This window comes from Lissotriton helveticus, chromosome 8 (genome assembly GCF_964261635.1).
Source record: "Lissotriton helveticus chromosome 8, aLisHel1.1, whole genome shotgun sequence".
Lineage (NCBI taxonomy): Eukaryota > Metazoa > Chordata > Amphibia > Caudata > Salamandridae > Lissotriton > Lissotriton helveticus.
Genome location: NC_136069.1, coordinates 1,712,661,018 through 1,712,687,499, shown reverse-complemented (window position 1 = coordinate 1,712,687,499; position 26,482 = coordinate 1,712,661,018). Strand labels below are relative to the sequence as shown.

The 26,482-nt window shown below is 48.3% G+C and overlaps 1 protein-coding gene across 1 annotated transcript in view; it reads left to right on the top strand.

Moving 5' to 3' along the window:
* The window catches only part of LOC144774144 (NACHT, LRR and PYD domains-containing protein 12-like), a 518,892-nt gene that overhangs the window by 85,352 nt on the left and 407,058 nt on the right, over positions 1-26,482 (top strand). Inside the window, exon 2 of the mRNA XM_078659163.1 lies at positions 14,767-14,808. Within this exon, the coding sequence (XP_078515289.1) occupies positions 14,767-14,808 (42 nt within the window). The remainder of the gene's footprint in view (positions 1-14,766; positions 14,809-26,482) is intronic.

Genomic DNA, 26,482 nt, shown 5'->3' with positions numbered 1-26,482 from the left:
TATTCTGGCAGTATTCTCGTCGTCTTCCTCTTCAGGATCAGAGGTACTTTCTTTCTCGCTTACTTGTGCTGCTTTACGCTGTTCGTGTATCTTTATTATCTCTCTACGGATTTTCTTGTACATACTTTCCATGGCACCAATGGTATTGTGCTTTCCTTCGGCTATATTATCACTCCACTTTGTTAGAGTTTTCATTTCTTCCGGGTCTTTAGACGGGTAATCCTGTTCTCTTATTAGACAGTTAATTAAGAACTTTAATATCATACGCTGAATCTCGGCTTTCCTTTGAGACATGGCATCACTAATACTTTGTGGGTCATCCCCTGTACGGATGAAACGATATATCCTGTCTAGATCTTCTTTCATATTCGGCAGGGTGACTAGATACTCGGTCACTCTCCTTACACGTACGGAATATAAAACCATATTAAACTCGCCTGGAACTGGGTCATAGACACATTCGCCAAGGGTTTGCCTAATCTCTGCAACAGACTTATTACTTTTAGGAGTACGCTGTGATGCTTGAGCATGTAATTCGAGTGCTGATAAACGCTTGTATGGCGGCGGGGTTTGAGGAAGACCTCCTCCTGCGGCCCCTAAACTAGAATCATCAACTGATGCTTTTCGTCCTGGCAGGGTCGGTAATTGTAACGTGGGCTGGACTTGTATGGCGGGCTGACCCGGGGGGGCTGTTAAGGGCACCCCGGTATCTGGAGGAGCAGGAATTACCTGGTTTACAGGGACTGGCGGAGTGCGAACAGGATTTGCATATTCGGGGACTGTGTCGTCCAGATAGGACGAAATAAAAATATCAGCTGCGGTCGGTTTGTGACGTAGCTTGGTCGGAACTAATGGTGGCGGGAAATTACTGGATGCCTCTGGGGTCGCTTTTGGCAAGCCCTCAGCAAGAAGAGGGTACATACCCTTAATAAGGGCATTCCTCTGTCTGTCTCTCTGTTCAGTTTTGACTTGTTCACCTATCTCGATTAATTCTTTTTCTTGTGCTCGTTCTAAGGATTCTCTACTTAATTCTGACTTTCTGATTTCCTTTTCAGTTCTTTTATGAGCTTCTTTGCGCCATAACTCGATGGCATCTTTCTGTGACTGTCTGGCTTTCTTTTTCCATAATGCCTCTTCTACTCGCATGATGCACTCAGCATCCCATGTACCCGATACGGGCCATCTATACTTTTCTTCTAACTGTTTGGTATACTCTACCCATAAATCTAGATACAATATGGCGCTTATGCCATGCTTCTGATACATAAAGTGACCTGGACTGTCCCTGGGCGGGACGGGAACTGCTGCTTCCAGCAGACCCTTTCTAGTCTTTAACTGACGTAACTTGGAAAATATGGGCATGACTGAACTGTAATCTAGACACAATACAATACACAATAAACACGATACTTATTTCCCATTCATACCACGACATTGGAATACATAAAAAACATTTAAAATAACAGTTCGAACAGAATACTATCTGGAAATACTGAGAACAGAACACATAAATTTTCTCGAGAACAGAAACTGACTAGAACAGAAACTAGATGCACTGCTGAAACAGTACGAAACTTACCGGTCTCGTAAAGAGACACGTCAGGACCCGCATCCACCGAAGTGGACACTTCGTTTGTGGGACTGTGTACCACCAACCCACAGACCAGAGTCAATTAAATTGACCCTGTCTAGATACCACCCCAGTAACGGTACTCACCGGGCAGCAAGAACGGAAGGCCTCAGACTGGACTGGACGGCTACGACGACGGACGACGAACTTCGGACTTCGGACTTCAGTTACGGGTGGACCTCCGGATACCTCGGACCTTGGACTCTTGGCTTGGGCTCTGGTCGGGACTCGCCGCGTTCCTCCACCGTCTCGTCTGGATGCTGGACCGCCTCCTCCGTCTCCTCCGTGGGCCTGAGGGATACTTGAGCAGAAATATCTGCCACTGCGCAGAAGAGTTCCGTCACGACTGCAGAGGGTCAGGGGGTCGGCGTGGCTTCACCGACGCGTGGGGAAAGGGCAAGTCCCTGTTCGGGCGCCATTATGTGGTAAATAAATAAATAATACCTCTCTTTTTGACTAGACATATATCATAACAGATAGCTCAATAAATAAGAGTCAAGATACGAGGTAGTAGGAGTTTTGCAGGTTTATTACAGCATAAGGACAGGATCAGGACAACCTGCATAGGAATAGGATGACAGGGCCCAGCAGCTGCTGGGGCTGGGTCTGGGATGAGCGCGCTAACTTTTAATAACAATACATGAGCATATATACATAGCGCAAACACATAGCATTACATTGCAGTAGGCGTAGCAGTGGGTGGAGCAGAAGGCGTGACGCGTAGCAGTCGCGAAAAGATAAGAGTAAAAAGAGGTGTAACTGGGCGTATACATAGACATGTGGTGCAGACGTAACAGAATATGTCATGAATGGGGCGGAAACCATGGAGGGGGCTACCTAAGGAGCCGGGACCTCTAACCTGATGGTGCGCGCAAACTGGCAATGACGTATCACTAGGAGAAGCTGGGGGCTATGAACTCTGTGCTAGGAGCAGAGACTAAAGTCTGGAGGGTCGGAGCGACATGTACCTAAACCCTATCTAGTATCTGATGTTTAGGGAACATGTTGATATAAACTAGAAGTCATGAGGGGAAAAGCTAACTTGATTCTAAGACTGGACCATGCATTATTCTACATGTAGTACGTGATGAAGAATATTAAATGACCATTAAATGCAGTATTTCTCTAACGTGGAGACGTGAAGGCTAGACAATGACGGAAACTATTGATGCAGTTCAGTAGCTTAGGAATGCAGAGAAGGAGGACTGAACTGATAACTGGAACTATAACATATTCTTGGCAGACTCAGAGACTGAGCCAGGCTGGGCCGGGCACTGAGAGGCAGGAAGTAAGTGAAGGGTCGAGGATACAGGTGGGGGCTGTATCGCTCCTCAGCGAGGCTTCAGGAGACAGGAACTGAATCTGGTGTCCGGGCCCTTTTGAGGCCTAGAAACGGGGACTTTATAATGAAATAACGTGCACACTGAGAAACGTGGCAACATAACTTTACATAGGCCTGACACTCATATTACTCATGAGGACTAGGAAATGGCAGATCAGAGGTGGACACAACTATAATTGCGTCTTGAATCGGACATGGGGAATAACATATGCATATTGGTCATGCACACATAACATATGATGGATGACACGTAGAGACACAGAACATGGCAAAATTTACTTTTCCACAATGGGACGAGCACCTCCGGCACCTCCGGAAGAAGTTGCTAGCCCTGCGCCAGGCAGGCTTGACAGTGAAAGCTAGCAAGTGCCAGATTGGGCAGGGGTCAGTGACCTACCTAGGCCATCAGGTCGGGAGCGGGCAGGTCTCCCCTCTCCAGCCGAAGATCGATTCCATCCTGGCCTGGGAACCCCCACCACACAAACCGAGGTCCGAGCCTTCCTGGGCCTCACCGGCTACTACCGGAGGTTCATAAAGAGTTACGGCAGCATAGTGGGCCCCCTCACGGAGTTGACGTCTAAGAAGCAGCCCAAGCATGTGCAGTGGACCCCCTCCTGTCAAGAGGCGTTCGACGCCCTCAAGACCGCCATGTGTACTGCCCCCGTGCTCCAAGCCCCGGACTACTCGAAGGAGTTTGTGGTCCAAACCGACGCCTCCGAGCATGGTATCTGGGCCGTACTGTCCTTGCTCAATGAGAAAGGCATAGATCAGCCCGTAGCCTTTATTAGCAGAAGGTTACTGCCGCGAGAACAGAGATGGAGCACCATCGAACGAGAAGCGTTCGCAGTTGTCTGGGTCCTCAAGAAACTCCGACCCTACCTGTTCAGAACCCACTTCCGAGTGCAGACAGATCATCGACCCTTACGGTGGCTCATGCCGATGAGGGGAGAACCCCAAACTGCTGAGATGGTCAATCTCCCTACAGGGGATGGACTTCACAGTAGAGCACCGCCCTGGTACTGACCACGCCAACGCTGACGGCCTCTCCAGATTCTTCCGCCTCAGCGATGAGAACCCCAAGAGGATGGGTAGTTCCCCTCGACCTTCAGCTGGGGGGGACGCGTGTTGGACCCGGCCTCGTGGCGTGGTCCTTCCTGACCCGTGCAACCCCCCATGACCCTGAATCACCCGACCATTCCCTCCACAACCCACATCCCCGACACTGGGCTTTCCCGTCCCCTCCCTCCATCTTCCTGCTACCCGAGGCCCGGTACCCATGTCCCTGCACCTAAGATGGCCGCCCCGGCCCCAGTCGACCTCGACCCTAGGCCCGCCATACCCGGCTGGGGGGTAGAGCGCTCCCCGTGAGTGAGAGAGGGAGGAGTAGTTCGATCACACCTCCCACCTCCCCTCAAGAGATGCTTTTCGATCACCCATCGGCCTCCCTGAGGGCTGGCTCCAGGCCTGCGGCGTGTCTGGGACCTCTCCAGACCCTACTTGAAAGGATGAAAGAAGCCGCCCAGGCGGAACCCACAACAACCGGCTCCCAGGTGCTAAGACCTCCGCCGCGAGGACTCCGGACATCAAAGGAGGGCCGTCCTATATCAAGGGCCGCTCTGGGACGATCAGCAGTTGTATCATGGACCACGTGAACCATGCTGACCTCGTCGCAGCTCCTACCGAGCTGAGAAGGACTTCTACTCGAGAATCATCTGAGCCCTGCTGACTTCGTCGCTGCTCCTACCCGGCAGAGAAGGACTTCTGCCCGAAACCACCGTAGCCCTGCTGACGCTGTCGCGGTTCCCTTGCAACCTTGAGAACCATCTGAGCCCAGCTGACCTTGTCACGGCTCCTACCCAGCAGAGAAGGACTTCTGCCCAAACCCATCTGAGCCCTGCTGACGGTGTCGTGGCTCCCCTGCAACCTTGAGACCTCCTGAGCCCCGCTGAGCTGATCGCGGCTCCCTAAAGACAGTAAGAACTACTACATCCTTGCTCGAGCCCTGCTGATTCGATCGTGGCTCAGAGACTATCTTGGTCCGGCTGGACCCCCGATCCACCCGTATCCCCCGGCTCGAGGATTGAGAGCTGTGTGACGGATACGCACCTACAGTGACTTTTGAACATTGAGACTGTCCCACTACCGTAATCCCTACCGAGACTTCCTGAGCCCTTGCTCGGTGTATATACGACCCTGCGTATCACAAAGATATAATTTTGCTTGCAGAGTTAACAAATACATTCTCGTGAACCCTACTGTGTGGTGTCTCTTTGTCCAGTGGTGCTAGCTCAGCGCGTGCGATCCTAGATTCGAGATCCTCTCCCTGAGGGGTCTCCCGCCAGTGCTCGGCAGTGTTCCTAGGAGAGGTGGGACACAGGGTGGTCAGGCGCACATCCTGGTCTCCCCTGGGATCTCCCCCTCTAACACAGGTTCACTCCTAAACTTTTTGCTTTTTGAATGTGAATTGAAGGTAGTGATTTTTGGTTTCTGCGCACTTTCACTGTGTCCCATTGGAAAGTGCGTGCGCACTCTGAGTGCGTGGAGTAAGGTTGGCTTGCCCTCCCATAGGAATGCATGAGGAATGTCTGTGCCCCTGGCAGTTCCTGATACGTGAGGTGTGCAGGCTCGAGTTTGGTATGTCCGGACTCTTGTGATTAAGTGCTGCATAATGATGTATGCGGCATGATTGTGTCTAGTGTGGAAGTGCCACTTCTAGACATTGGTGTGTGTGTGCAGTAAGGGTGCTGGCGTGTGATTGGCTGGAGCTGGCTGGTGAGCCTGGCTCCAGGAGTCTGGATGGGTCTGCACCGGTGGTGAGTGTTGAGATTAGCATGTGTGATGTGAGGGAGTGGTGCACCTGGGACCTGAATAGGGCTGGGCTTTCCCCACACAATGCTGGCTCCGCCCCCTGTGGTGCGACTGATGACCCTAGCCTGCCTGGTGAATGGAAAGGGTGGCTGGGGTAAACAAAGTACTCCAAAACCAGCAGCGACTGGTTTCTCCCCCACCCTGCACCCTGAGACAAAGGGATTTAATGTATAAAAAGGGGCTGTGTCCCCTTACAAAAGGTTCTCTTCCTGGATCCTTTTCCTGAGGGGGGCTGCTGCTGGGTGCCAGAAGGACCGCCACTGGGGATTGCCTCCCTGCCTAGGAGGACCCTGTGAGCTGGCTCTGGGCCCAGCCTTGCCCCCCCACCTCCTGAAGGACTAGTTGATACCCTTTGGGGCACCCTCGCGCTGGGGAGCGCTTTGCCCTGGCCCCTGGAACCTTGTAGCGCTGGGGAGCGCTGTAATTGTGCCACTAGGGCCTGGGAGCGCTTTACCTTTTCAATAGTGCCTGGGAGCGCTTTAATTGTCTTCTAAGCGCCTGAGGGCGCTTTATTTGCAAAGGACGGTGCCTACCCGGCATTCTTCCCGCAGTATCGTTGAACTGAGCGGCGCGGCTGCCACCCCGCTCATTGCCGCACTTTTATTGCCCCGCTGGATTGCCACCCCGAGCAACTGCCCATCTCGCCTTATTACTGATTTACGCCGGGAGCCTACCCCGGATTGAGCCCGAGATTGTCCCCGCCGCCGCCCGGCCCGCAGCAGGAAGTCAGGCAGGCCGGGGGTGGGACCAAGGGACAACCGGAAGTCACCGTACTTCCCCCTGGGTTTCCCAGGAGGAGAGAGAGCCCCAGAGTGCTGCAGGGAGCGAGGCTCCCGTGTGAGCAGGAGAGGCGGCTGCAGGTACAGGCGGGGCTCCGGTGTCTGGAGAGAGCGCGCCCTGCCTAAAGGAGGTTCCGCCGAGAGGAAAGCCCCGCAGCCCCGCAGGAGGAAGCAGGGAGCTCCGCCCACCTCCAGCGAGGTCCCGAGGAGTGGCGCTGGTGAGTGCGGGTTATCCTTGTTGGTTCCCCCGGGCGGCCCCACTTGGCAGGGGGCCTCCCCTGCATTATTGTTGTAGAGCCCACGGAGGGCTCCAAGGGCATTTCCAGTAGCCGAGTCCCCCGAGGAGGGACTCGAATGACGGCTGCATTTTGTGTTCGAGCCTGAAAGGCTCAGGGGGCACATCATTATTCAGAGCCAGAGAGGCCCACACAAAGCGGCAATCGTTTGCAAAGAGCCTAAGAGAGGCTCCGGGGGCATCACTTTGCCCAGGTAGGCTCCCCCCGTCTTCCAAGGCCCCAGTTTGTTGAAGAGTCCACAAGGGGCTCAGGCGCATTATTCTTCGAGCCCAGAGAAGCTCACGGCGCCACATTTGTTTTGAGAGCCCACAAGGGCTCCAGGGGCAGTCAGTTCAGAGCCTGTGAGGCTCCCACGTTGCCCCCCCCCATTGCTGCTACAGCTGCCCAGCACTTAGTGGGCAGCTGCTACGTTTAGGCCCCTGACTTTGGGATACAGGGCGTCCTTGCCCCAGCGAGGCCAGTTGGCCTAGGGACAGTCACAGGTAGTAACTTATGTGAGTTTGGCGCAATTGTTCTTTCTGCACCTCTGAATGTGTTTTTATGCATCATGTGCCTTGTTCTTACACCTCTGAATGTGTTGTTTATGCATCATGTGTTCTCCTGTGCTGCACCTCTGAATGTGTTTTGATGCGTCATGTGCCTTGTTCTTACACCGCTAAATGTATGTTTATGCATCATGTGTTTTTCTTCCCTACACCTCTGAATGTTGTGATGCATCATGTGTAATGTTCCTATGCCTATACCCCTAAATTTATGGTGATACTTAGGTGGTTGTTCTTTCTAGTACAGGTGTTGCTAGTGAGGTCCTGATTCCCTGCGTAATATTTTCCTAAGGTGGTTAGGGTTGCGTAGGTGGTACTTAACTGTTACCAGTGATTACTGGTTGTGTTCTACATTTGCTATTTTGTGCTACAAGTGTTCTATGTGCTAAGTGTTATTCCTACAAGTATTCTATTCCTACAAAGTGCTAGTTCTAAAAGTGCCTATACATGACAGTGGCCCGTGTGACCCTGTCCCATGTACATAATCCCCTGTAAATTCTGCCCTTGCCTGTTGGCACATTGTAAAGTGTGTGTTTTTATCTAATGTGTTTGGTATAATACAAAGGCTATTTTTATATAACCTTGTGTGGAGTTTCCTTTGTGGTGGGCCTTGGGTGTTGTTGCTGGGTGCGTGCTCAAACACTTAACCTACATAGCCTCCGAGATTAGCCGTGCTGCTCGCGCCACGTTACCTAGAGGGTGAGTAGGGGTTATCTTGGCGTGTAACTACCGTGCCCTGACTTAGAGTGGTGGTCTCTGACTGACTTTGGCGCAAGCCCTGGCCAGCCAGGAATCCCATTTCTAACAAGAAGAGTCAGCATATGGGGGTGTTACTCTCTGTATTAGTGAAGTTTTGGGACAGATGCACGATTCGTTCAAGGGGAAAACCGCTCTATGCGCCAAGCCTCCCAGGCGGGGATGAGTCCCCTCTCATACAGCGACAGCTGGTGGATTGGGAAGATGTGGGAGTACAAAGGATCGGTCCCAGGCGGGGACGAGTCCCTCTCATACAGCCACAGCTGGTGGATTGGGAAGATGTGGGAGTACAAAGGATCGGTCCCAGGCGGGGACGAGTCCCTCTCATACAGCCACAGCTGGTGGATTGGGAAGATGTGGGAGTACAAAGGATCGGTCCCAGGCGGGGACGAGTCCCCTCTCATACAGCCACAGCTGGTGGATTGGGAAGATGTGGGAGTACAAAGGATCGGTCCCAGGCGGGGACGAGTCCCTCTCATACAGCCACAGCTGGTGGATTGGGAAGATGTGGGAGTACAAAGGATCGGTCCCAGGCGGGGACGAGTCCCTCTCATACAGCCACAGCTGGTGGATTGGGAAGATGTGGGAGTACAAAGGATCGGTCCCAGGCGGGGACGAGTCCCCTCTCATACAGCGACAGCTGGTGGATTGGGAAGATGTGGGAGTACAAAGGATCGGTCCCAGGCGGGGACGAGTCCCTCTCATACAGCCACAGCTGGTGGATTGGGAAGATGTGGGAGTACAAAGGATCGGTGACTATACAAGAGCTGTGTGTTGTATTAAGAATTTACAGAAGTGCATTTTGGAAAACAAGTGCACCGAGGGAGTGCAAGATGAAATAAAACACGGGAAATGAAAACTAGAAAGAATCGCTGACATGGTAGGAGGAGACCCACCCATTTCTCACAGCACTGCTTTATAATGGGATTTATTGGGAGGGAAATCACAAACCCGGTGCGATTTGCCTCTGTGTCAGATATTAGATATTGCAAGTTGGACTCTTGTATCTACACAAGCCTTTTTATCAGAAGAACAAACAAATGCTACATTTCAAAACAGTCCATTCTTTTCACGCAGATGGACGTTGCACACTGTCCGTCCAGCTTCTACAAAGTGGTTTGTCAAAGAGCCTTGCATCAATAAAGAAGCGCATTCAGTTCTGTTTCTGAAGGTGTTTCTCAGCAAAGAGCTGCTGCATGTTGGTCACATGTAGCACACATGAATTTATGAGCTGCTTTGTGCTCCCTCATACAGCAGCCGCAGACCCTCACAGGTAGAACTTATAATCACAGGTTCAAAAGAAGCAGCAGCGTGTCATCATTTATAAACTGCACTTAACAAAGCCTGAGCTTTTCTCAAAATGCACTCCCCAGATGCTAAAAAAGCATGAAAAAGAAACCTATGCCCTTAAAAAGGGAAATATAAAGACAACTTCTGATTCATCTTTATGTGTGCTTAGAGCCTCATTCTGCGCTGCATGTAAAGGGTGGCTGGGCGGGCACTCAGGCGTGCATTGTAGGGGTAACACTGCTTATAGGCCAACCTTAGGTAGGACCTACAGGCTAATAGGGCAGGGTGTTTGTTATTTAAAAAGTAGGTCATGTGTACTTAGGTGTTACATGTGCTGACAGTGAAAAACTCCTAAAGTCTTATTTCACTGTTGCAAAACCTATCTCTCTCACAGACTAACAATGGGTTACCTTTATGCACTTAGTAAGTGGTATCTTCAGAAGGGGAGTAGATGGAGATGTGCTGTTTATGCTCAAATGAATTGTAATTTAATATCCTCTGTAGTGATGAAGTTGGATTTAAGCCACAATTCTAAAAATGCCCCTTTTAGAAGCTTGCCATTTTCTTTCCTGGGCAGCTGGACATCTCTGCCAGTGTCCTGATTCACATGGCTGTGAGTGGCTCGGCTGTTGGTATTCTGTATTGCTTCCAGACATTGGAACAAGGAAGGCATAGGTGTGAGGAGAGAGGGTCTTTCTTACAGGATAGCTGGAGAGGTGCTGCACCCTGCCTCATTTGCATTTCAAAGGGTCCTGCCTACAAACAAAAAGGGATCTGACACCAGCCTTACTCGCCTTTGTTATCCTTTATGGATTGAATACAGGATCAGAGGAGGAATTGACGAGAACCAGTTTTGGGGATCGGTCGGGGAAGTACCCCACACAGATGCTGGCACCAGATATAAAAGTGGGACCTTCAGAACATCTCATCAGAATACCCCTGAACCTGTGGAAGTTTTAGACGGAGGATACCCAGCTGCTGGAAGAACCGACCTGATGCTAGAAGGGCTGCCCTGCTCCCAGAAGCTCTGCCCTGCTGCCGGAAGGACTGACCTGCTGCTGGAAGGACTGCCCTGCTTCTGGAAGGACTGCCCTGCTGCTGGAAGGACTGCCCTGCTGCTGGAAGGACTGCCCTGCTGCTGGAAGGACTGCCCTGCTGCTGGAAGGACCGCCCTGCTGCCGGAAGGACTGCCCTGCTGCTGGAAGGACTGCTCTGCTGCTGGAAGCACTGCCCTGCTGCTGGTTCGTGCTGCTGGATGGACTGCCCTGCTGCCGGATGGACTGCCCTGCTGCCGGATGGACTGCCCTGCTGCCGGATGAACTGCCCTGCTGCCGGATGGACTGCCCTGCTGCCGGATGGACTGCCCTGCTGCCGGATGGACTGCCCTGCTGCTGGAAGGACTGCCCTGCGGCTGGAAGCACTGACCTGCTGCTGGATGGACTGCCCTGTGGCAGGAAGGACTGCCCTGCAGATTGAAGAACGTCTGTGCTGCTGGAAGGACTGCCGTGCTGTCTAAAGGACCTGCTTTCCTTGATCCAGATATCCACGAGTGGCACTTTCTGCTTCTTGACTCTATTTTTACCTAAAAGTTTAAAAATTAATATCTCCTATTGTATTGATAGCATTTTTTCATTTTGGCGCCATTTTATTTATTAACCCATTCGCTGGTAGGCCATTTCCTCCCCTGTGCTAAGCCTTTTTTTGGCTATTTGGGGTAGTTCACGCTTAGGCCCCTGTAACTTTTTGACCACATAGGGTATCCACACCAAATTTGCGTCCTTTTTTTTTTTACAATATCATGGGATTCTAAAGGAACCCAGGGTTTGTAGATTCCCCTGGAGGGGACCCAGAAAGTACGCAAAAAACAGCTACATTTTAGTATTTTTGGCAAAAATGGGGAAAAACGACTGCAAATGGTATTAACAAACGGGTTGTGGTGCTGAAATCACCATCTTCCCAGCTTTCAGGGACAAGCAGACTTTTGTCAGAAAACCAATATTTTCTACAGTTTTGCATTTTTCTGGGACATGGCCTATTTTTGCTTTTTTGTGCTTTCAACCTCCTTCCAGTTAATGGTAGAAATGGATATGAGAGCAATAATGGATCCTCGAACGCTATACATTTTAGAAACATCGATAAAATTCCTAATTCAGCAAGGGGTCATTTGTGTATATTCGTCAAGGTTTCTTCACAGAAACTAACAGTTAAATGTAAGAAAAATTGAAAATTAGTTGAAAAAAACTGCGATTTTTGTCAACATTTTCACCTGTAACTTTTCTAATTATGGCAACTGTTTGAAAGAAATATACCGTTACATCTGCTGGACCTTTCTGGTTGTGGGGATATATAGGACTTGTAGGTTCACCAAGAACCCAACAAACCCAGAGCCAATAACCAAGCAGCGTTAATTTCCCACACAATAAGTTTAGAAAAAAGTGATTTTTTTTAGCTATATTTGAAGTTTGCAGGGCATTCTGGGTAGGAAAATGTTTGGGGATCTACGCAAACCATGCCTCGCTGGACTCCCCCGGGTGTCTAGTTTTTATAAAAGTTTTCCAAGATGGCCACCGTGCCCGGGGCCAAAAACTCAGGTGAACCCACTTGCATAACCAGGTTGTTTTGTGATAGGTCATTTTGATGTCTCCTCAATACGTTTAGGACCATTGCCTGTCTTGGGTACTTCACCCACCCATGCGAGTGAGGTACCATTTTCATATGAAGACCCGGGGGAACGCTGGGTGGTAGGAAATTTATGGATCCACGTAGATTTCAGAACTTACCCACACAGAAATTTTAGAAAAAAGTATTTTTTTCGTAAACATTTCTCAAATTTCTGTGTGGGTAGGTTCCGAAATCTATGTGGATCGACAAATTTGCAACCACCCAGCGTTTCTCCAGGTCTCTCAATAAAAATGGTACCTCACTTGCATGGGTGGGTGAAGTACCCGCGACAGGCAAGGGCCCAAAACGTATTCTGGAGACATCAAAATGACCTATCACAAAACAACCTGGTTTTACTAGGGGGGTCACCTGGGTTTTTGGCTCTGGGCTCGGCAGCCATCTTGGGAAACTACCAAACCACACATTTCTGAAAACTAGACACCCGGGGGAGTCCAGTGAGGTACGGCTTGCATGGATCACCCAACGGTTTCCTACCCAGAATGCCCTGCAAACCTCAAATTTAGCTGAAAAAATCACTTTCTGTGTGAGAATCTAAGTGGATCTACAAATTTCCTACCTCCCAGCATTCCCCTTGGTCTTCAGATAAAAATGGTACCTCACTCGCGTAGGTGTGTCAAGTACCCGAGACAGCTAATGGCCCAAAATATATTGAGGGGACATCAAAATGACCTATCACAAAACAACCCGCCCCCATCATCACGCATACCTCGCCCCTGAATTAAAAAAAAAGAAATCCTGAGACCTAGTGGGCTTTCTGCCCCCGTCCGGGGGGCAGATAAGGGCTTATTGCCCCAATATGCCTCCGTGGAGGGTCAGAAAGACTGGTAATTGTCGTTAGTGTGGGGGCATTATCATGCCCATTCTGGGCAGCCCCCACCCACATTACTAAAACAAAATCCCTGGTTTCTAGTGGGCTTTATGGCCCCTGGAGGGCAGAAATACTGACCTTTCTCTGGAGAGGGGTGGGGGCATTGTCATGCCCTTTTTGGGCAGCCCCAACCGTAACCTCAATAAAGACAAATTAATGGTTTCTAGTGGGTTTTCTGCACCCCGGGGGGGCAGATTGGGGACTGCTGCCACGTCTGCCCCCTGGGGGCAGATAGACTGACATATCTGTGGGGGTGAGTTGAGGGGGGGGTCATTGCAATGCCCTTTTTGGGCAGCCTCCACCCCAACGTTAATAACAAATTATTCCTAGTGTCTAGTGGTCTTTCTGCCCTCAGGGGGGGCAGAAAGAATGCTGTGCCCAACAGAAAATGGGGGGAGCAAGGGCCCTTGCCCAAGGTGCCGCTCCCCCCCTCCCTGGTGCTAGTGGGTGAATCCCTGCTTGGGGATCACCCTCCTGGGGTAATCCCCAAGCAGGGATCCACTAGAAAAGGGTACCATTGGAAAGGTGAGATTCTCCCTTTTCCAATAATACCTCTCCGATCTTTTTCGGTGCTCGGGGGTCTGAGATAGCCCCACAAGCTCCAAATCTTTGAATTTGAAAGCATGTTTCAGTTTCGATTTCGTTGTAATGACAATAGAGCGCCATGCGCGCGATCATCATTACACTAAAATCCAAAAATAGCCCAGGGGAGGTTGGGGAAACTCTTCCCCACCTCCCCAGGCAAAAAAAGGGAAATGCCTCTGCTATCTGCAGCAAAGGGATTTCCTGAGGGATCATCCTTTACAACACAACTTTTACCTCGCAGTGCTTTTACATCGCAACTTTTACAACGCAAACCATTACAACGCATTGCGCTGGGGGGGCGCTCTAGGATAGGGAATAGATTTAATTTACTATCCAACACCTTCCCTACTATCCATGGGAACTGGAGTTTGAATAGTAAATTAAACTATTCACTATCCAGCACCCCAAAGCGCTATGCGTTGTAAAAACCGCGTTGTAAAGGCATGCGTGGTAAAAGCATGCGTTGTAATGTCATACATCCCGTAATAAGCATGGAAGGGGTTAAAATGTACTCTATTTTTCTAAATTTATTTACGATTTTTCTTGTGTTGTGTCACTTGATTATTGTTTGAAGGCTGCATAAAAACTTTACACATTGCCTTTACGTTAAGCTGGGCTGCTTTGTGCCAAGATACCAGAGGTTGAAACACAGGTTCATTTAGTGTTGTTTGTGGTTCACCGTGACAAGGATTGTGGTTGATGCCTGAGTGGGGCCTCCACACTTCTCAATTGGCAACCCGATTCCTTACAGTCAACTTCTGTTATTCACACTGTTCTATCTCAAACAGATTCCTGAACTCTGACATATTCAGAAGTTAATTACACCATCTATGGCAGGGAGTTATTGGTGATAAAAGAAGCTTTGCCTCACTTGGGCATTATCTTCCAGGACAGAATAAGTGTTTGGACCGATCACAACAATTAGGATACCTTAAATCCATGAACTGTATGTACTCCCCATGCCAAGTGGTCCTTGTTCTTTTCCAGGTTTGACTTTGACATGAGCTAAAGACCAGGCAAGAGAATTTGTGAGTGTTACCAAGACCCACCTCCGACACATTGGTCTGGTGTATGTTGTGTACTGCACTGATAAAGTTGTACAGCTGATTTGTATTTTTCTTTTCTCAGGCTTCGGTAAGAAATGCAAACTGAGTGAAGCAGACATGGAAGGTAAGATATATAAATATTTTAAATTTCACTACCTTGTATCCCCTAAGGAGACAAGGGAAACATGAGTTTTTAACAATGATTGACTATCCTAACCCACCCTGCTCGGGGTCTGTGCAGTGTAATAACTTGGTAAAGAAGTTTGTGTTCACCCAACTGACAGCGAAATAACACATTATTTAACACCAGTTACCGGGCTGATTATACATCAGGTGACCACCAGGTCACATGACAGCCTGAGCGCAGTTCTCCTCCTTCCCCCTCAGGATTCCCGGACTTAAAACGGGAGCAGAGAGCGGCAGGGTCGAGGAAGAGAATGGAAAGAGAGAGATTGAGGAGAAGAGAAGCGCTCCTCTGCGGCAACTGCGGGGTGAAAGTGTCAGTGAGCTCTGTGGAGGGATCTCAGTGAGACACCGTTATCATGGCAGACTGACAGGATGAGAAGGGAGACTGAGGGGTGACGGAGGGCTGTAAGTGTCAGTGAGCTCTGTGGATCGGATCTCAGTGAGACACCGTTATCATGACAGACTGACAGGATGAGAAGTGCGACTGAGGGGTGACGGAGGGCTGTAAGTGTCAGTGAGCTCTGTGGCAGGGATCTCAGTGAGACACCGTTATCATGGCAGACTGAGAGGATGAGAAGGGCGACTGAGGGGTGACGGAGGGCTGTAAGTGTCAGTGAGCTCTGTGGAGGGATCTCAGTGAGACGCCGTTATCATGGCAGACTGAGAGGATGAGAAGGGCGACTGAGGGGTGACGGAGGGCTGTAAGTGTCAGTGACCTCTGTGGTGGGATCTCAGTGAGACGCCGTTATCATGGCAGACTCACAGGATGAGAAGGGCAACTGAGGGCTGTAAGTGTCAGTGACCTCTGTGGTGGGATCTCAGTGAGACGCCGTTATCATGGCAGACTCACAGGATGAGAAGGGCAACTGAGGGGTGACTGAGGGCTGTAAGTGTCAGTGAGCTCTGTGGAGGGATCTCAGTGAGACGCCGTTATCATGGCAGACTCACAGGATGAGAAGGGCAACTGAGGGCTGTAAGTGTCAGTGACCTCTGTGGTGGGATCTCAGTGAGACGCCGTTATCATGGCAGACTGACAGGATGAGAAGGGCAACTGAGGGCTGTAAGTGTCAGTGACCTCTGTGGTGGGATCTCAGTGAGACGCCGTTATCATGGCAGACTGAGAGGATGAGAAGGGCGACTGAGGGGTGGCGGAGGGCTGTAAGTGTCAGTGAGCTCTGTGTCCTGATCTCAGTGAGACATCGTTATCACGGCAGACTGACGGGGTGAGAAGGGCGACTGAGGGATGGCGGAGGGTTGTAAGTGTCAGTGAGCTCCGTGGAGGGATCTCAGTGAGACACCGTTATCATGGCAGACTGACAGGATGAGAAGGGCGACTGAGGGGTGACGGAGGCCTGTAAGTGTCAGTGAGCTCTGTGGCAGGCATCTCAGTGAGACACCGTTATCAAGGAAGACTGACAGGGTGAGAAGGGCGACTGAGGGGTGACAGGAGCTGTAAGTGTCAGTGAGCTCTGTGGCCGGGATCTCGGTGAGACACCGTTATCATGTCAGACTGACAGGATGAGAAGGGCGACTGAGGGGTGACGGAGGGCTGTAAGTGTCAGTGAGCTCTGTGACAGGATCTCAGTGAGACAACGTTATCATGGCAGACTCACAGGATGAGATGGCCACTAAAGTGCACCAAATACAACTCTTAGGGCTGCTATTTTCAGAGAAGAAAAACTTTTTGAAAAATCTATCCCTTCTTGGTAGAATGTGAAATGCTGTGGCTTTAAAATTGGGTGTTAAATGCAGACTCTGAAATTGCGCTATAAAGGCAGAATAGCATAAAGTGCGCATCAGTTTGAGTGGAAGAAGCATCACATGGACAGCAGGGTGAAGTCAAGTAAGTGAAGTGAAGGCGTTTTGTAGAGCGGGGCTGTTGCCCAAGGGCGTCCAAGCGCTGGTGGTGGAAAAGAGACACAGATTCAGAGGAGGGGGGGAGGCAGGCACGCATTAGTTTCTGAATTGAAGGGTTTTAAGTTCTTTGCGGAAGTGTAGAAGGGAGGGAATGGCTCGGAGTGAGAAGGGGAGCGAGTTCCAGAGTTTGGAAGCATTCAGCGAAAAAGACCTGCCTCCTGCTCTGGCTTTTTTGATTCTAGGCACTATGGCGAGGAGTGCGTTTGTGGAGCGCAGGGTTTTTCCAGGGTAATAGGGAGAGAGAAGTAAGTGGTTGATTTCCGGGTTTGCTCTGTAAAATGCTTGATGTGATATGCAGAGTGCCTTGAATTTTATTCTCTCTCTGACTGGGAGCCAGTGAAGGGATCTGATCCCTGCCTTGACTGACTCTCTGCAAGGGATCTGTAGAAGGGTGCGGGCGGCACAGTTCTGTGTTCTTTTCAGTTTTTCCAACACATACTCTGGGGCTCCTAAATATAAGGCATTGTTGAAGTCCAGCCTAGATTGTACCAGACCCTGGATGACCACCTGTCTAGTTTCGAGAGGTAGTAGTGGCAGAATTTTCCTCAACATTCGAATTATCCCGAAGCAGGTTGCAGCTGTTTTGGTTGCTTGGGTGTTTAGTGTAAGTTTGTTATCTAGCCATACTCCTAGGCTCTTTATGTATTCCTTAGGAGTTGGCATAGGTCCCAAGTTAAAAGGCCACAACTGGTGGTAGGTGGTGGGAGGAGAGGGGCCGAGGATCATAATCTCGGTTTTATCACCGTTGAGTTTTAAGGATGACGCTGTCATCCATCTTTTGATCTCCTCCATGCATGCTGCCAGATTGGGTTGAGAGGGCAGCATGCTGCCTTTCTGGGTTAAGGAGACCACCAGCTGGGTGTCGTCCGCATACAATATGATTTTGATTCCGTATTTTTGGACGACAACCGCCAGTGGCCTCATGTATACGTTAAACAGCGTGGGGCTTAATGAGGAGCCCTGGGGCACACCACAGTCTAAGGGATGGTTTTTGGAGTAAGAGTCGCCATCGAAGACCTGGAAGGTTCTGTTACAAAGGAACGAACGTAGCCATTCTAGGGCCATTCCTGATATACCGACATCGGATAGCCGAGCTAGTAGAGTTTTGTGGCACACCGTATCGAATGCCGCACTTAGATCGAGAAGGACCACTGCCACTGTCCCTCCTCGATCCAAGATCTTTCTAGCTTCTTCTGTGACGGCTAATAATGCCGTCTCAGTGCCGTGTCTGGGGCGGAACCCTGTTTGGGAGGCGTCCAGCAGGAGGTTCTCCTCAAGGTAGTTGGTAAGATGAAGGTTGACATGCTTCTCCAAGATTTTACTTGCCCACGGTAACAGGGAGATTGGGCGGTAGTTGTTGGGGTCTGCTGGATTGAGGTTCATTTTTTTTAATAGTGCTTTCACCATTGCTTGTTTCCAGGCAGGGGGGACCACCCCTGATGAAATTGAACTGTTAAGTAGATCCAGGAGAGTAGGAAGAATGATTGAGTTGACCATATTCATCATTTTAGGGGGTACAGGGTTGAGGGGGGAACCAGATTTTACCTGGAGTGCAAGAAGTTTGAGTGATTCCAGGTCTAATAACTGGAGGTCGTTTAGGTGAGTTTGCGCAAGGTGTTCTTTCGCGCTTGTGGGTTGTGATAGGGCAGTTTCGGGGCTGGGGTTTGTAAATGAAGAATATATTTTATTTATTTTTTGGTAAGAAAATTCGGCTAATTCGTTGCAGCGGGAGATGGGGTCAGGGGTTATAATTGTAGGTGGGGGAATTTTGGAGAGGGTTTTAACTATCTGAAAGATTTCTTTGGGTTTTGACCTGGCTTCCATGATTTTCTCATTAAAGTAGGTAGATTGAGCAGCTTTTATTTCCGTTTTGTAGGCTCTGATATTTTGTCTATACCTTTCTCTGTCGATTAAGGCGTATCCCAAGCGCCACTTCCTCTCCATTTTCCTGCACTGTCGCTTTAACTCCCTGAGTTTTTCCGAGTACCAGGGAGCGGTTTCTCGGGCTCTTTTTAGTTAAGTATTCCTTGCAGGGAGGATGGGGTCAATAGAATTTTCTAACCATGTATTAAAGGATGTGCTGTTTTGTTCCGGATTGTTGAAGAGGACGGGTTTGGAGGCAGAGAGGAGGCCGGACCATGCCTCTAGCGGAAGTTTTGACCAATTTCTCATCTTCCGAGTTGTAGGGGGCGGGGGCGGGGTGACGTTTTCTATGGACCAGTTACGAAGTATTAGACGGTGATCCGTCCAGGGTAGGGGGGTAATAGATTCAACTGTTAGGGTAGGACAGTTTGTGAAAACTGGGTCAAGTATGTGACCTTTATCGTGGGTAGGCACCTTTATTAGTTGTCTTAGTTGGATTGCAGCCAAACTAGTTGTGAACTCGTTGGCAATGCAGTCGGTGCTGACATCAAAATGAATATTGAGGTCACCCAACAGCGTAAAATTAGAGGAGGACATCGCGATGTCTGCAGCCATCGAAGGTACGGAAGAGGAAAAATTGTTCAGCGGGCCTGGAGGGCGGTAAATTAGCGCACCTGTTAGGCAGTCATTAGGAGTGAACTTGAGGCAGAAGGACAGGCTTTCGCAGTCGGGGATAGGGTCATAGGTACAATGGCATTGATAAGTAGATTTATAAATTATGGCGAGGCCTCCTCCTTTCCCGCTTGCGCGGTTCTGGCATTCAATGCGGTAGTCCGATGGCAAGGTTTGGATAATATCTGGAGTTAGCCAGGTTTCGGTTAGAAGGAGGGCATCAGGGGCTCGTTCTTCTAGAAGGAGTGAGATTTCTGTTTTGTGTTTCGGCATAGACCTGCAGTTTAAAAGCATTAGAATGAAGTTTTGCTGAAATTGCTTGGGTTGAGTCATTTTGAGGTTGACATTGCAATGTTGGCAAGACGTGGGAAGTTTAAGGGGGTGATGTTGGTGGAGACAATTAACCGTCGTGGGGGGTCTCAGAGTGAGAAGGGTAGCTGAATTGTATTGTGTCCTTTGAGAAGGGTCAAGGGGGGTGGCCCCTGTCCCCGGCCAGACGCAGACGGGCGCAGACGGGCTTGCCTTAGGCGCGCCTCCGGCGCGCCTCCGGCGCTCCCGCTGCGCTCGTCCGCTGCGCTTCCGGTAAATGCACATTATATGGAGGAGGGGAAGGGGCGTGGCCTCGAGGGGGCGTGTCCAGGGTGCACGTCTGCGATGGCGGCAGCTCTGGGCTCTAACAGCGTTGAAATCGGCTGAAAGAGTAAGTGCAAGTCGGGCTTTTTCCCCAAGAGAGCTTAAAGGTGTGCAGGATTAAAAAACCCAATAATCAAGTGACATTTAATTTTTGTTTCAACATCTTTTTATTAGTAAATCCCCATGTAGGGAAACTCAGTTTGAGGGGGGGCATGTACACAGCGATAAGCCTACAACCCACAAGGGGCCGGCCGCGTTATAAAACTCATTGCATAGTGTCCTGATGTGGTGGTACGATCTGTTAGTCTCGCCATTTCACACATCTGTGCAGTCCACCATTCAATCAGATCGCTTATTTGAGAGAACAACACGCGTATTCCACCATGCTCAGGCGATACCCCGCCTTAGACTCATCCCCGAAAGGCGGGCAGCGACCAAAGAGTTTAACGTGAACAAACATCGAGCCCTAGTGGCCCAATGCATAACTAAAAACTTGAAAGAAGGCAACAAAGACGAGTAGAGACAGAATCTAGAGAGAGCAGAGAGGAAGGAAGTCGAGAGGAAAAGAGGAGGGGAAAAGAGGACAACCAGGGCAGTGGGGTCAATAGGGCTCAGGGGGAGAGAGGCAGCCATTAGGACACTGTTTAGAGGTCGGATCTGGTGTCATAGGTCGTTATCCCAGTACGCTGCGGGGGTTAAAGGGCATCACCGCATCTTCCATCAGATGCAGTGCTCTCAGTTTGGGGGGCATATTCCTAGCATACTCGCTTTTACACAGATAAGTTACTAGTGGTCGCCAAACCTTCTCAAATCTGGTCGAGCGGAACTGCAACCTAGCTGAAAGCAATTCCATAGTAAGAACATGCCAGAGCCTGCTAAACCAGATAGCTATGGGGGGAGCTTCCACCTTTTTCCAATACAAGGCAACAAGTTGTCTGGCAGCCCCCAGCATTTGCAGTGTGATAGTCCAGTCATTACTAGTCAGGGCAAGCAAGTCAGCATGTTTGATTCCCAGCAATATTGTACTGGCGGCATCAGGTAGAGGAAATCCAAGAACCCCCCTTATATGGCTCAACACCTCCTTCCAAAAGATAGCGATCACTGGGCAAGTCCACCAAATATGCAGAAAGTCTCCAGGCACATGATGACATCTCCAGCAACCGGGGGACGCAGAGGGGAACATCCTATGCAAACGCTGTGGCGTGTAATACCACTGCATCATTACCTTATACGCGTTGACATTTAATTTTTAAGATAAACGAGCAACTGCAACTCCCGGCTTCCGCCTCAGGAGTGAATCTTTCCAGTCAGGCGCTCGTTCTCAAAGACCTTTTGACTGGGCGGGAGGGGGCGCGGCCTCGAGGGGGCGTGTCCAGGGTGCACGCCTGCGATGGCGGCAGCTCTGGGCTCTAACAGCGTTGAAATCGGCTGAAAGAGTAAGTGCAAGTCGGGCTTTTTCCCCAAGAGAGCTTAAAGGTGTGCAGGATTAAAAAACATAATAATCAAGTGACATTTAATTTTTAAGATAAACGAGCAACTGCAACTCCCGGCTTCCGCCTCAGGAGTGAATCTTTCCAGGGTAGAGATGCAAACCCAGATTCAGCGCAAAGAAAAGCAACTAGTAAAAGGATTGTGTTTAATCTTAACCTTAGGTTTAATCTATGTTCTGTATTTACTATCCATTTTAGATCAGGTTCCATTCTAGAAGTGGTAGAGATTGGTATGTAGTTAGATTCTGAAACCATTTCCAAAGTTCTCACCATTCGAGCCTCCATTATATACGAGAGGGATTTTCACTTTACTAAGGCTTTTGTTTGGGGGTCGGTACTAACCCTGGGTGAAGGACTTCGCTACGCCCACGGAGTGGTTGTAGTGTTGCCTACTTCGCCCTTTGCAAAGTAGGCGTAGCAGGCAACACTACGCCCACTCCGTGGGCGTTGCGAAGTTGCCCGCGACCCGCCTCCCTCCCGCCCTCCCCTACATAGCTAATTTGTAGGCTGTCCGCGCATGCGCATTTATCGCGAGAAATGCGCATGCGCGGGCGGCCGGGCATGCGCATTGGTATCCAAGACAGCGGCACGAACGAGAAGAGGGAGCCCCGGGACGCAGTGGACAAGGTAAGTGCTTTTTATTTACTTGTCTTTTAGTATTTATACAAATTAGGTATGTAGGGGAGGGGGGCAGGCGGCGCGTAGTGGGGCTACGCGAAGTGCGTAGGTGGGCGTAGTTTCTCGCCCACTTTGCGTAGCTTCGCGTAGCCCCACTAAGCATACTAAGCCCATCCTTACTGACCGGAGAATCAAAAAGTGTTTCTAATTCTAAGTTAGAAATAGTATTCCTACCGTAGGCCAGCCATGGGATTGAGCTATTGTTACTTAAATGTCAACAGCCCTGCAGCCCACGCCTAGAAAATCCGGCTTCAGAGTGCTCCATATTTTAACCCACATTAAGAGTGGAACCATTTCAACGGATCACTGACATAATATCGATGTCATAAATATCGATGTAGCAAAATATCGAGTAAAAAATATAGAATACCAAAATATCGACTTCCTATCTCCAAACAGGTAAGTACAAACATTTAGAATCAAAAATATCGATTTAAAAAATATAGTTAGTCTAAATATAGAATTTTTTAAATATCTTAAAAGTAATGTAAAAGTAATGAAATAATAAATATATTTAACTTAAACATACCTAAAATACTTAAATAACCTTACAATTAATAAATAATTAATTTAAATTAAAAATAAATAAATATACAATTACATTTTTAAACACACACATATATATATATATAAACATAATATTAATAAACAATATATACTATATTTTTACCATAGGATAGCAGGACAGTAACATTTACTATTCCCACTCCAGTGAGTGCAACATTAGAGAAAGCGTTGGATAGCGGAAGGGTAAAAATTACTATTCCCACTCCAGCAAATGCAACAGTAGGGAAAGCGCTGGATAGCGGGAGAGTTAAAATTACTATTCCCACTCCAAAGATTGCAACAGTAGGGAAAGCGTTGGATAGCGTAGGGGTAAAAATTACTATTCCCACTCCAGAAAGTGCAACAGTAGGGAAAGCGTTGGATAGCGGAAAGGTTAAAATTACTATTCCCACTCCAAAGATTGCAACTGTAGGGAAAGCGTTGGATAGCGTAGGGGTAACATATACTATTACCACTCCAGTAACTACAACAGTAGAGAAAGCGTTGGATAGCGTAGGGGTAAAAATTACTATTCCCACTCCAGTGAGTGCAACAGTAGGGAAAGCGTTGGATAGCGTAGGGGTAAAAATTACTATTCCCACTCCAGAGAGTGCAACAGTAGGGAAAGCGTTGGATAGCGGGAGAGTTTAAATTATTATTCCCACTCCAGTGAGTGCAACAATAGGGAAAGCATTAGATAGCGTAGGGGTAAAAATTACTATTCCCACTCCAAAGAGTGCAACAGTAGGGAAAGTGTCGGATAGCGTAGGAGTAAAAATTACTATTCCCACTCCAGTGAGTGCAACAGAAGAGAAAGCGTTGGATAGCAAGAGGGTAAAAATTACTATTCCCACTCCAGTGAGTGCAACAGTAGGGAAAGCGTTGGATAGCATAGGGGTAAAAATTAGTATTCCCACTCCAAAGAGAGCAACAGTAGGGAAAGCATTGGATAGGGTAGGGGTAAAAAGTACTATTCCTACTCCAGTGAGTGCAACAGTAGGGAAAGCGTTGGTTATCGTAGGGGTAAAAATTACTATTCACACTCCAGAGAGTACAACAGTAGGGAAAGTAAATACTTTATATATGAATACAAATAAATTAAATATTGAGACCAAATACAAATTAATTAAAAGTAATTAACAATTTTATATACTATAATAATCAATTAAAAATAAAAAATAAAAATAATTACAAATAATTACCTATTAATACAAATTATTTACCATTTAACAATTAATTAATTAACAATTAATAAATTATTAAAAATTACAACAAAACCAATAAATAACATTATTTAATTAATTACAATTATATTACTTCCCACCCTATTCCCCTATAAACCCACAACCCACTACAGAAAATAAATTAATAAAATTAACATAATTATCAATTAACTATTAATTAAAATGAATTACCAATTATATTTTAATTAATTACCAATTACATTTTAATTAATTATAAATTAAAAATGTAAATATCAATTAATTCAAAATAAATACCAATAAATAAATTTAAAAATGTAATTAATTATAATTAAATTACTTACCTCCCTATTCCCCTATAAACCCACAACCCGCTACAGAAAATACATTAATACAATTTACATAATGATCAATTAAAATTAATTACCAATTACATTTTAATTAATTACCAATTAAATATTTAAATATCAATTAATTCAAAATAAATACCAATAAATACATTAAAAAATTTAAATAATTATAAGGGGACGACGGTGGCAGCATCTCCCGACCCTGCTTGGCGCCTGCAAGCATATTTAGAGCGGATGCTCTGCTGAAAAATTGTTTTAATTGTATGAATTTTAAAATTGATTGCTAATTTTAAAAAAGAACCCAGCACTTAGTATTAGCGGCGTTTAGCTGTAAAGTTGAAGTTGACTAATAATTTTAACTGCACTCACTCTGTGTTGGCATTTTGCACATTGCCGGTGCTGCTAGGGGCTCACATTGTACTTTTCGCCGTCTGTGCTCAATACTCCAGCCTGCCCGCCCAGGTCCGACTCGGTAGCCAATACCGTAGTGCGGAGGGCCGGGCAGGTAAGAGCCAGACACCCACAGGAAGTCGAGCGGTTAGCGCTCTAGCTGTCCACTTCTGAGGGATATTTAGCCCCTCGTCGGATCTAGCGCGCAGCGGTTGCGTGCAGCGGGGCGCCTAAGCCAGCGCCTAAGACGAGCCAAAGACCAGCCCGTCTGCGCCGTCCGCGACAGGACGGGGCCAGGGGCTGGGGGCTCGGGCGAGACCCACCGACGCCTCAGGAGTCTCCACCACCATCCTGAGAACCTACTCCTCCCAGGTATTATTAGGGATACAAGACTGTCTCTCAAGGGCCTGTGATAATAGGGCTGGAATAAGCCTAGAGGGCCCGTTCGCATGCCGCTACTGTAAAGCACAGTTCCACCTACTATCAGAGGACAGGGACCCCACTGATAACCCATTTGACAGGGCGCTAAAAGAACACCACACAGCCCTGAGTAACAAGATGGGCGTTAGCATACCCCCAGGGAGTAAAAATCTGCTCTGCAACATTAGATCTTTATCGAAACATGCCACAGAGGTATGGGACCTCATATCATCAGAGGAACCGGACCTATGTTTCCTGACAGAAACCTGGCTAAAGCCCCACTCAGTTCCGGCGATAACTCTGGGAATTCCAGCCGGGTATATAATAGTCAGGCTAGATCGACCCATCAGGATAGGAGGGGGGATAGCATTTTTCACAAACAGGAAATCAACGTCACTGTGATTGATGAGCTATGTACCCCTGAGTTAGAATTACTGATATTTAAAATCAACTCTACACCTAAAGAGAGCAGGAAAGGAGCCTTGGTTTATTGCCCTCCCGGCCCGTGCACCAATCTCTCTGTCTCGCTTATAGAGGCTCTAGCACCCCAGGTGCATGGTAACAATGATTTCCTACTCTTAGGAGATTTCAATGTCCACAGTGAGTTAATAGATTGTAATGAGGCACAAACCTTACTCATGGATCTTGAATCACTGGGTCTAAAACAAATTAATTGTGGCCCCACACATCAGGCAGGACACACCCTGGATCTAGTTCTATCTAACTCCCCCTGACCAAGTGTATGCCCCCATATCAAGTAGAATGGACGGATCATTTTGTCATTGAATTCTACACCCCTATTATCAATCTGCCCCGTACAGGACAGATTGCCTTACCTAGGAAAAGGAGACCATGGCACAAAATGACTCCTGAGTCCTTTAAAGAGAGATATAAAGAACCCACGCCCGGCCCCACTGAAGATGTTGTAACTGCTTTGACCAGATTTGAAGGGGCGGTTGCTGAAGCTATAAAAGATATCATCCCATTAAAAGTATTTAAGCCACGCCCAGCATACAAACAAGAAGTCTGGTTCTCGGAACACTTAAGATCTCTCAAACAAGATCTCTCAAACAAACCACTAGGAAACTAGAAAAGAAATGGAGAGCATCTCGCTTGATCGAAAACAAGAAAAATTATAGGGACTCCCTTGCGGCCTACCACAAAGCCCTTCGCGCTGCGCGTAAAAGTCATATTGCATCACAACTTTCGGCGGCTGGAAAAAACCCGAAAGTATTATATCAAATCCTGCAGTCATTTACAAAACCAGCAGCTTGTGAGACTGCAGAAGTGGCGTCGCAGAAACTATGTGATGACACCTCCTTATTTTTTATGAAAAAAATAGATGGGATATATGACAAAATTATCAGCTCCAACCAATCCGACGGGGAAGATAAATCCCCTCCACGGACTATGGAAGAACAATCTCATCCCACCCACTCCCTCGCTATATT